We start from the raw sequence: 12,315 nt of genomic DNA on the forward strand, positions 1-12,315 counted from the left end.
ACTATTTATTACTGGGGCTGTTTTTAGACATCAAACTACAGCAGTTGAGATGTGGTTTCTATTGATGTCATTGTTTTTATGTCACATTCATTACTGAGATATCCTTACCCTGGCTTGTCTTTTAGTTAAATTTATTTCCCCCCCCTTACATTAAAATCAAACCGATATTCTAAGCAAAGGGGTTTGAATATAGTTACTGATATCAACCATATACTGTATGTGGACTTACAGTAGAAATATTTGAATATGTTGCCAAGATGATTTTGATTTCTTTCCTTGAAACTTACAAAACTACTCGATTTCGTTGGTTATCCTGTTGGTGTCTTTATCTTTCTGTCACTCTTGGTCTTTGTGAAATTGTAAAATTGTTTTATGGTACATTACAGCATTTTGATACATTGCATCTTAGATTAATTTCTTGCGTGTCTGCTTTCATTTCCCAGCAGACGATTTGAGGAGAGGCTTTTGTTCAGCTACACAGATGAACAACAGGAAGGAGGACATGGAGATCTCCTCTCACTACCGTCAGCTCCTCAGAGAGCTCAATGAGCAGAGGCAGCACGGCATCCTCTGCGACGCCTGTGTCATTGTGGACGGAAAGATCTTCAAGGCCCATAAGAATGTCCTCCTGGGCTCCTCACGCTACTTCAAGACTCTTTACTGCCAGGTAAGGGACTGCGGGTCATGGAGTCTGTGAAGTACTTGTTACTCTCTTAGATCATAGTAGTTGTGTTCTGTGTGTTTTCCAGCTGATAAAGCAGTCTGAGAAGTTGTGTTTTACTTATATCCTGCATGAAATAAATAAACAAGAAAACTGCCATGAACACTGGTTCTCCTCACCCTTCAGGTTAAAAAAGGGGCAGAGCCACACCACCAGACTACTGTCACTCACCTGGACATTGTCACAGCGACAGGCTTCAAAGCCATCCTGGACTTCATGTACTCTGCGCACCTCGCTCTCACCAGTAAGAACGTGATCGAGGTCATGTCAGCCGCCAGCTACCTGCAGATGACAGACATTGTCCAGGCCTGCCACAGCTTCATCAAGGCTGCGCTAGACATCAGCATCCGCTCTGAGATGGCTGACGAACTGGCCGACTTTGAAATGGGAGCTGTCGCTGCTGCCAGCATAGGGGGAGGTGCAGGTGGAGGTGGAGGAGGAGTAGGTATAGCAGGAGCAGGGGGTGTAGCCGGAGCGGGTTTAGGAGGAGGAGGAGGAGGAGGGATAGTGGGCATGGCTTCTGAGGCCCTGGCCTCCATCATGTCTGGTCGCAGCACCTCCCCTTGGCTGGCACGCCGCACGAGCCCGGCCAACTCTTCTGGGGACTCAGCCATCGCCAGCTGCCACGAGGGAGGCAGCACGTATGGCAAGGAGGACCAAGAACCCCCCAAGAGCCATGAGAGCCAGGAGGAAGCCTGTCACGACTCCCAGCCCGCCTGGCCGCACGACTACAGGCCTGTCACCGTCAAAGAGGAACAGGTGTCCCCTGCCTCCTCCTCTCATCCCCGGGACAATCCCAGGGGGGCAGCCCAGAGCCAGGGGGAGCAAGGGGCAGGGGGAGCTGGTGCAGGAGCTGGAGAGGGGCCCTGGCAACCCCTATCAGGGTCAGGGCGAAGGAAGAACAGGAAGAACAAGGACACGGTCAGACATATTACCCAGCAGGCTGAGAGGAACTGGGACAGAGAGCGGGACAGGGAGAGAGACAGGGACAGTAGGCCTGGATCTCCTCTGCCCTCCATGCTGGCTGTGGCTGGATGGAACTACAACGGACAGGAAATCCCAGGTAAGGCTGAAAAACCTGCTTCTTACAGTGTTTACTGTCTCCAGTGCTACTGCATGTTTTTCCCTGCGATACAGAGATTTATGTTTTCAGACTAATTGGGCAAAACTGACTGTTTGCAGTAGTTTCAGGTCAATGGTGAAAAGCAAGCCACGAGTTTTGTAGTGGATTTGTTATTTAGATCATTAGTTCAGTGTCACAATAGGAGGTGGATTTAACTTGGACCTCTCTAAACTGGAAGGATGAACAAAGGCTAAAAGATAGCAGACTTACACTTCCATCATGGAAAGGACTTTGTGGTGCTGCTTTGATGACTTTAGTGTTTCCCAGACTTGCTGCAGTTTTGTAATGTTGCCTTCTTTGGTTATCCAGTTATGTAATTAGTGAATGACTGGTAAGATAACAAGATTAAGTTGGATAATTAAGTGAGTGCGTCGCCTCAACACCTAACTACAGTAGAATCTAATCTAATGTGCTTTTCCTTTAAGACACCTTCTAACTGATAGAGCAGCAGCTATGTGGAAGCAATCAAACTGCTGTGTGGACTTATTGAACTCAAGTTCAACAGAGGGTACATGACACTTTACAGTCCATGTGTGCTTTATATTCTGAATTGCGCTTTCATATTTCCATGCGTGTCAGCCATCCGCAGTTTACTAGCATAAAATGACCTATTTCCTCCTCCAGGGTTGAGATTAGCGAGCTTCGACACTAACGTGTTGGGCCTAAGATGATTATCTCAAATCTTGGAGGTGTGAGGTGAAGCCTGGGTAAATGCAGATGGATAATACAATCCTCTTCTTACTGCAGTTTATGTAACATACACACCCACATAAACAAGCGAACACATGCACAAACACACTCAAGCACACATATTTATTTTGAGAATGTTTCTCTTGATCCTCAGCCTTGCAGAATAGTTTAGTGAATTCCTTTACACTAAAACTAATGCATAAAAAACACTTACCTGGCTGTGTGTGTGTTTGTGTGTATATATGTGTATGTCTGTGTGTGTGTGTGCGCTTCTGTGTGTGCGCTGTGGGGCCCAGGGCGTCGATAGGTAGATCATTAAAAGTAAGAGAAGCTAATCCTGGGCGCATTAAGGGAGTTGGCTGTGAAATGGGCACACGCGTCGCGCAGCGAAAGAAAACAGGATAATTGAATTGACCTGGGTCACTGCACGGATTACCAGCGCGTCCTCGCCATCCCAGGCTCCTCCCCCTCTCTCTGGGGTTTAGGGAAGGACCTCTGGAAAGGGCGAGAGGAGGGAAAAGGGAGAGGTGGTGAAGAAAGAGTGGCGGATGAGGGGGGTAATGAGAGAGAGACAAAAAACAGAGACAAAAAAAGAAAGGCAGCGTGTGCGGAGAGGACGGAGCATCCATAAAGGCTTCTGAGGGTTTGTCCGCTTGGCTGTTAAGTGTCCCAAGTCCCAACTTTTGTGACCTGCCATTAGACCAAGTATAGTACATCTTGTCTTAAGCTTCAGAATCACACATACATGCATAGCCACATACACCCACAAAATAAATGGCACCATTGAGCCTGCTCCATGGTTCTGTACTGTGGCACAAGGTAGAGTTTAAGTCTGGCTGTGGTAAGGCAGCCATTACCAAGAGATGTGTTTTCTCACCTAAAGGTGAGAAAGTCTAGTGTTGCTACCGTTATAGACTCACCTGATGTTAGCCAAAAAAACAACCATTTATCCCCATTCTTAACTGGGTTTCGAGACTGGGCTCAGAATGGCAGAGAGTGGGGGAAGGAGGAAATGCCAGTCGCTGTGAGATTATCAACTATTTGGGTCTCCTTCAGAGGGCGGACCTTGCCATTTAGCAGTAAAATATCTTGTTACCAGTTGGCTAACATGACGTTTAAGAGTGGTAGTGTATGACAGTGAGGATATTTTTCACTATTGTGTGTTGAATCAGTCTGCACGAGGTGGTTTCTGTGTGCTTAGGGAAGGTTTGGGGGATTGCTGAACAGGTTTAGTGAGGTCATTGTTGGTCTGGGAGCTCATAGAGGCGGTATGGGGGGTGGTGTGATGTTTTGTTTGTGGGAGTGCTCTTGTTCATGTACCATGGGAGGCCCATAAATCCTTATAATGAAAATCCTTTGTTTTTACTTTGATCAAGGGAGGGTAAAAATACACAGGATCTATAAGGGCTTATGAGAGTTTGTCCACTTAAGTCTTAAGACTCCTTAAGTCCAGGATTTTGTCACCTGCAGTAGAAGATCCAAATCAGTTGTATGGGCATATGGAAGGGCCAGGGAATTAGAAAGTGATGTACAGTCTATTTAAAGTTCCTAATTACAACATTTCGCAACATTTCAAGGAAGGTAGACAGCAAAGAACTATTACATAGGGATGACACAGTTTGTATTTTTTTATATTAACTTGATAGTGAATAAAAACAAATATAATGTACAAATGCATTATTTTGATGATGTGAGGCACGTCTACTATCATGTGCTACTGGCAATAAAATGTATGAAAGTAATTACACATTCCTTTAAATATTACTTCATTATTTCTACTGGTGTGTGGGACAAGTCCGTCTTGGCAAATAAAAAGCAAATTATGAAATTGACAAAGACATAAAACAGAAAAGCATCAAACCTTCACATCTGAGAACCAGAAAATGTTTATTTTTTACGAATTATCAAAATGGTTGCTGATTAAATTTTATTTAGGCCAACTAGTTTTTACAGGTAACATTTTGACTTGTCACAGTTGGAAAGGCATAGATGTAATTAATAACACTAACAATGGCTCTGTAATCTATGACAGGGAGACAACAGGCACAATATCAGGACCCTGAATGTCACACGCCTACATAGAATGCAGCAATTATTAAAGTCCAATTAAAATCACATGAAATTATCCCTCTTTACAGTCAAAAATAATGTCAACAGGGCTTTAAAATGTATTGTTAATAGTTTTGTTTCATTAGAATAAAGAAAAGAGGAGGCTTGTTTGATTGACTTTAGCTGGCAGGCTACCAGTGTTACACAGTCCGCAACGGAGACCAAGTAAACAAACTGCTGTAGCTACAAGTCATGGACAGACAGTGCGCTGTTGACAGGGATTTTGAAGAGCAACGACCAAATCGGCATCTGACCGAATCAAAGTGACATTTTCAGGTACGTTTACATGCTGTTTAATGCGCTGCTGCTGAGCAGCTAATTAGCTATCTAACCTGCTAACTGACATTAGAGGTGCACTTTTCCCCAGTGCATGTTTGTTAGGTGACTTGATCAACAAGCTAAGGTGCAGGAGAAGACGTGTGTTCATGTTTGTAAGTTAAATGAAAGGGGACTTTAGCAGGAAAGATAATGTGGGTTGTTCTTAACAGTCTACGGCTTGTGATGTGTAGCAGGATGCTGTCAGGCTCAGTGTGACCATTTATGATAGAATGCTTATGTTATGACTTCATTGAAGATTTGATTTGTTTGGATAATTGAAATAAGGACTCCAGCTATGTAAGCAGAGGGTGGAATGGTATTTAATCAAAATAATGTAAAACTAGGGGGCACCATCATGAAATCAAAGAATTTAAAATATACATTTCTTCCTTTTGCTTCCTAATGTTTTTCTCAAAGGAGAACGCAGAACAAGTGATTTACAGAGCAGATACTGTACGAATGCTGTAGTAGACAAAAAAGGCAATTTAATTTCAGTTGGAATGTAACGTTAATAGAGCTGCATCCATTAATCGATTAGTTGATCAAAAGAAAATTCACCAGCAATTATTTCATTAATCAAAAATGCCACAAATCCTCTGCTTCCAGCCTCTCAAATGTGAGGATTTACTATTTTTCTTGATCATATATGACACTAAGTTGAATATCATTTGGTTTTGGACTATTAGTCAGACAAAACAAGCAAATTGAAGACATCACCGTGGCCTCTGAGAAATTGTGAATGCCATTTTTTCCACTTTTTTTTTAAACATCTCTTTGACTAAATGACGAATCGATCAGTAGTGAAAATAATCAGCAGGTTAATTGATAATGAAGATAATTGTTGGTTGCAGCCATAGTAATTACACCTGTGCTTTTCCTGCTATCATGTCAAGATTTGAGCGAGAAAGGTCTATCATTGATTAATCAACTTATCATTAGTATAATGGATCCTCTCTGTTTAGGGGTTGATCAAAAGTTTAGGGTTTGTTCTACCATTAGTTTTTGGGTCAATGTTCATATTTGGGACATACTGTAGGATCATAATCTTAACATAAGCACATTTTTTGTGTGTGTATATGGTGGGGCTGCTGTTACATCAAGTCCAGTTGTTGGTTTCCATGAAGGGGTATGGTAGGTATAAAGAAGAGAGGGCACCTTCAGTCTGAGATTAGCTTAATTGCTTCATTCCTTATTGATGAGAAGTGCTTAGACACTCACTCACTCTCTCTCTCTTTCTTTCTCTCATTCATCTGCGATCGGTGTCCATGCTTTACTATTATAAACGCTAATATTACATACAACACAAGGGCTGCCTGACTGAGGATTTTACTGGATTATTCTGTAATATAAGGATAATATATGGCTGTGTGAAGGCTCAGTGTATTAACACAGAGGGGTTTCAGAGCGTTTGTATGAAAATGCCGTGTGCCCATGTTGACATAAACAGCTGCAGGAATTAGGATTTGTTTTCTTCAGATCCCCTTCCCTTGCAAACATCTGCTGTGTTCACTTGGCGTCATTATTGAGTCCGCTTAGCACTCAGCTTCCTTTTCTCTCTCTCTCTCGCTAACGCTTGATCTCACTCTTTCTTACACTCACCTTGTCTGTCGACACAAATATTTGAAATCTCACATGTGAATTAGGGAGAAGAAATCGGTGCCGCTTGCATACTCGTTCCAGTGATCTGCTCATGTGCGTATATTTTTTTCCACTACGCTATATTAGAGTTGACAATTTTTGAGGAGGAGAGTTTTAAATAGTCCCTGCCTCTGCCTGCTTATGTCGTAAACCTTTAAATAATTACCTGAAATTATTTTTAGTTTGGTCCCCGCTGCTTCTTCCTGACCTGAATTAAAAAGCATCTGTAAATCAAAGACAAGGTGTTTTGAAAATTACAGTCAAGCTTTTTCAAATAATTCAGTATATTCGTCTTTGATGCATCATATCACCCTCTCTCTTTTTGTTATCCACGTAATACTGAAACAATTAGTCAATTAATCAATGAGGTTATCATCTAATGTGAGAATGGGCTGCTTTTTTCTGTTATGTTTGGTTGTAAATTTAAATGTGTTGGCTTTTGGACTGTTGATCATACAAAACCACTAATTTGAAGATGTTATCTTGGGCATTTGTCACAAATTTCTGACATTTTAGAGACTAAACAATGAATCATTTCATTGAAAGAATAATCACCAGACTGATCAATACAGAAAATGAGTAAGTTGCACTCTTAATTTCATTCTATCTGTTGTATCTTGTGACATAATACCATAGACATCATCCATATCACATTATCAGACAGGTTCAAAGACTTTGTATTGTATTAATTTAGATGTGCTATGTTCTATATTAACATCCTTGCTAAAATACAGTATGCTCCTCTATACTGACATGATATTTCAGTTTTTACACTTGTTTAGCTCCTCTCAGACTCTGTACTGCACATCCAATGCAAGTCTTTTCTAAAAAGGAGAAAATAATTACTTGAAGTATTTCTAAAATATGGATAATAAAGTCTGTAAATGTGTCATTTTGTCAACAAAGGCCTTATCATCTGTCACTTATTTCCTGCACACTGATGTTGTCATTTGTTTGACTGAAGTAAGTGTCACTTTTCAAAGGAGCTCACATTCTCTTTGTGGCACCTTCATTCTCAGATTGAGAAGAAGTTTGAGCCAGTGAAAACATGAGTCAATGATTGATTACTTTCCTACTTCTTTTATACTTAGGGCAAACACCAACTTGATCTTTATCCCACATAATAACAGCAAGGAAATATTTTTTGTTTTGGGTTTTTTTTTTTTTTTTTTGTGTTGATATTAAAAAAAAACCATTCAGACACACACACACACATGGTGACCTTTAGTGGCAGCTTGGGGGATTTTGGCAATCCGGTACATGGCCGGTATGATGCACACACACTCATCTGCACACACACACACACACACACACACACACACAGCTTAGAGCATCTGATTATGTAGACGTGAACAGTTCAATCACACGTGGGCTGTTCTTTCCATTTCCCTCTAGCTGTTGCACATTGATTACATCGAGAATCTTTTTTGAAATCCAACATCTTTATCTGACTCTCTTCCTCTCCGCTCTGTGGCCTCAGAGTTCCCCTCCTCTACCACACACAAACACACACACACATAGACACACACACACACACACACACACACACACACACACACACACACACACATATCCACAGAGACATACTAAAAAAGTGATTTTTCCGTAGAACCCTGTCCTGTTTATTCCTGTGAGCTTGGGAGCGCTACATGTTTTGGCTTGTTTGAGTTCAGGCCTTCATCCTCAGGAGTTCCAAAGCCTTCTGGACTCACCTGGGGCCCACAGACAGACACTCTCAAAAACTGCCCTCTCGTTTGCACTTCCACATAAACTTTCTATCTTTTTTTTTTCTCTCTCTCTCTCTGTCTCCCTCCGCTCCTCTCCCCAAGTCTCGGCAGTCTAAAGGTGAACACTTGAAATAATGAATCGGATCCCCCTTTCACCCCCTTCCTCTCTGTATTCCAGTTAAGACTCTCCCCATAGTATTTGCACTTCATTAAACTTGAAATAGGTTTAATATTTAAAACACCGTGAACAGATTTCAACCCCCCTCACCCCTCGCACACCTCTCCACTTTTTTCTCTCCCTTCTCCTCGCTTTCGGTTTAATAATCTACTCTCATATTTCCTCCCTAATTCACTCCTCCTTCATTAAAAACCAAAATAGATTTAATATTTCAGACTGTGTGGACTTAATTTTTAACCCCTTTCTTCTTGGCTTAGTGCTTGACACACCATGGGTTAGATAACTACATCATGTTGAGGCCTCTCCCCCTGTATTTTCTCTTCTCTATCCATGTCTTTCTCTTTTTTTGTGGTTCCCGGTTCATCTTTCTCACTTCTTCCACAGTCAGTCTATTATCAGTTCTGTCTCTCACTGTCTTTGTACTCCAGGCCTCACTCGGTGTCTCTCTCCGTGCCCCCCACCCCCTGTTTGCTCTACCTCTTTGTCCTCTGACTGCACAGATGATTTCAGCCCTTTCCTCCCACCCTATTGACTTTTGTGGCCTGCTCACCCCACCTCCCTCAGTTTCCCGTACTCCCTCCATCCTCTCTTTCCCCTTTTTGTCCCCTGCTACCACCCTGCCAACACACATACACACATTCAGTTCCCCCCCTCATCTCTCAGTTGTGTGTTAGGAAGAGGGGTTGAATGCTTTTTTGTTCTTTTAGGGGTTGTGACGGACTAAAATACTGTACTTCCCCCCCCCCCCCCTTTTTTTTCTCTTTCTGTCGCTCATGTCAGCCTCCAGTTCGGTCCCCACTAAATTAAACAGAAAAAAAAGTTCCATTATCACCGTGGTAACCAATCATTTCTCACCGCCCACCAGCCATCTTTGTCATATGACCTCATATCCTGCTGGACATTATGGGCAGTCCACCAGCTAAAAGCCCCTTCTCCTACTCCACCGCCATCACACACACACACACACACACGCGCGCGCACACACACACACACACACACACACACATTCACACAATTTTTCACACTCTTGCTGTCTGTCTTTTTCTCTCACAGCTCTCTCTCTCAGTTCTCAATACTGACACCTGCTCTATTTATAATTCCCTGGCTTTAAAAGAGCCATTTTGGACAGGAAGCTGCCCCCTCCCCACTACTGACCGTGGCTTTTTTCCAAAACGTCAGCACCCCCCACCTCTCCACCTCCTGCCCCTGGAACAGGCCGGAGAAGGATTGCTGGGTGGAGAAGAGGAGGAGGAGGAGGAGGAGGAGGAGTGTGTGCATTGTGTATGTGTGGGGGGTTAAAGATTAGCCATCCCACCCAGAGTGCACCTGGGTTGGGCCCATGTGTGTGCTTTAGTCAGCCACGGCCCACACAACTATACTGTACACTCTCACCCACTAACTTACACACAGGTATATAAACGCATGCATTCATAACACCTGCAGATAAAAAAATTACAATCCATATATTTCATTCAAATTGTAAACTCTCTACACACACACATCCTTTGGCATTGATTACTCAGGTCTACTACCCAGAATGCATCCTGACAGGATGTCCTGTTGGCACGGCGCAGGGGTGGGTGGGTCAGGAGGTTTCTGTGGTTGAACATTCATAGCAGAACCCCCGCAGCTAAAATCATCCCCCACATATCAAGACACGCACTTCAAACTCCATCACATGCCCCTCATGTACATGAATGGTTGCAGCTCGTAGATCAAACACACATCTTTTTTTTTTTTTTTTTGACAACTGCTTTTATTGGTCAAAACAGGAGATACATAGTCATTTACATGTCACCATATTTTACTTTTCCTGTAACTAGAAGAGAGAAGCACACATCTATAGACTCAGGTGTGAGAACGATCGGCATCCTCTATAATTTGGCCCAGTTATTTATTCTAATATCAGTGCCATCTTTAAGAGAAGATAATACCTGAGGGACTTTGGACCATCTCATTTTGCTTCCCTCCTCCTTTCTATCAGTGAAGGGCTACTGTATGATTTCAGCTCATTACATTTGAATTTTATAAGGTAAAAAATCACTACAAATTTTTCTTCATGTAAAAAATTCCAGGTCAAGACTGATTTTTAAAATACCATTCACCTTCCAAACATCCTGTAATTTAACCATTATTATTTTTTGTAACTTAACTTAGAAGGTTTGAGCAGTTAGCGGGTACATAATAAGCAGCGCATTTGTGTTTTCTCCCATTTTCTCTTCACTTTCAATTACTTGAAGCATTGTCTAAGCCAGTGGCCCAGAACCAGCCCAAAGGGTTGCAAGATAAATCTGAGAGTTCCCGAGATGATTAACAGGAGAGGATTCACAACATTATATTTATATTTTTTTAACACATTTTTTCCGCTTTTTGCTTGTGAATTACTAGATAAAGCCTCCAAAAAGTATTCAAATAAAACAATCTGTGAAAATCACTCTGAGGTTGAAGTGGTTACAATCTGACGACATATTCCAGCTGTGACGAGCGGTTGCAAGTTGGAGAACCTGCCAGTGTCACAAGAGGACACTGATTACTGTAAAATGCAGTGATCAGTGTCCTCTTACAGCAGGAAACAAGTTTTTGTTATATGGGAGCCTAAAACCAAGTGTGCTCCTTTTTTAAAAAATTCTGGTATTTTTCATGGCAAACCTGTAAAAAGTGAAAACGATGAGCCTTACATATGAGCTAGACCTCTTTCTCCTCCTTCTCCTCCTCCTCCTCCTCCTCCTCTTCGATGGGAGATCTGTGACAAGGCTCCTCTTTTGGAGATATGAGATGGAGATGTGATGTGATGTGAGCTAGGATGCCTCTCTCCTCTCTCCTCCAGTGATCTGATAGCCAGTAATGGGCCCTGTAGCCGTGAGCCTGGCAGCACTGCTCACTGTGGCTTATGTGTCACACTGTACCCAGCGTTCACAGAGAGTTAGTCGAGCACAAGCAGCCGGGATATTGAGACTAGTAAAGTGTGTGTGTGTGTGCGTATGAGAGGAAGAGAAATGGACATATACACTTGCAGACTGACTGACAGGAAGAAGCAGAAACCTTTAAAAAACAAAAGCGCATTACAGTACAGTAGGCGAATGACTGGATCTGTGCTCTCTTTCTCTCTCATTTTCAATCAACCTGAAGTTCCTCTTTCCCAGCCTGTTTATTTTAGAAAGGTGGCTTTGTTCTATTTACCGTACCCACTCCCCCAGCAGCCTCTACCCCCGTCAGACCAGTTAGAAAAGGGGAGCGATGTGGAGGAGGTGGAGAGGGGGGAGAGAGAGAGAGTGAGAGAGAGAGAGAGAGAGAGAGAGAGAGGAGGGGGGGGGGGGCATGATGTTTGGACAAACGGACAACCCGAACAGGATATAGAGGTCTACAGCCTGTGGGTGTGTCGGTTTGGCTGGGGCACAGCTCGCACACAAACACACACATGGACAGACACACATGTACACACAATCGTGGGAGTGTTCCCGCTGGAGGGCAAAGTCTCCCTTCCTCTTACACATTCATTCTCTCCTTTTTCCTTCTTCCCTTCATTCCCCCTTTCCGCCGTCACACCCCTCCACACCCCTGCACTCCTCCGTCCTTTAGACCTCTCTTTCTCCTTCATCCCTCATTCTTTCTCTTTTGTCAACCCCCCCCTCCTCCCCCCTTTCTCTCTTTGAAAAGAGGAAAAAAAAGAAAGTGTTAAAGGCATGGAAGAGTTGGCCAACAGCAATGAGAAACTAGGAGGGAGAGGCCAAAATCACCACAGGGGACAATTATGGCTTGGGTTGTGTACATACAAGTGTGTGAGTGTGTTTTTGTGTGTACATGTGTGTGG

General features: G+C 42.9%; 1 protein-coding gene across 6 annotated transcripts in view; it reads left to right on the top strand.

Moving 5' to 3' along the window:
• The window catches only part of zbtb46 (zinc finger and BTB domain containing 46), a 61,951-nt gene that overhangs the window by 21,123 nt on the left and 28,513 nt on the right, over positions 1-12,315 (top strand). For 4 of the 6 annotated variants that reach the window (XM_067592484.1, XM_067592482.1, XM_067592488.1 and 1 more), the window contains exons 2-3: positions 444-667; positions 848-1,784. In XM_067592484.1, the coding sequence (XP_067448585.1) occupies positions 482-667; positions 848-1,784 (1,123 nt within the window). In that variant the 5' untranslated portion in view covers positions 444-481. The remainder of the gene's footprint in view (positions 1-443; positions 668-847; positions 1,785-12,315) is intronic. The other 2 variants (XM_067592486.1, XM_067592483.1) reach the window with 1 other exon arrangement.

The sequence above is a fragment of the Thunnus thynnus genome, chromosome 6 (genome assembly GCF_963924715.1).
Source record: "Thunnus thynnus chromosome 6, fThuThy2.1, whole genome shotgun sequence".
NCBI classification, from domain to species: Eukaryota; Metazoa; Chordata; class Actinopteri; order Scombriformes; family Scombridae; genus Thunnus; species Thunnus thynnus.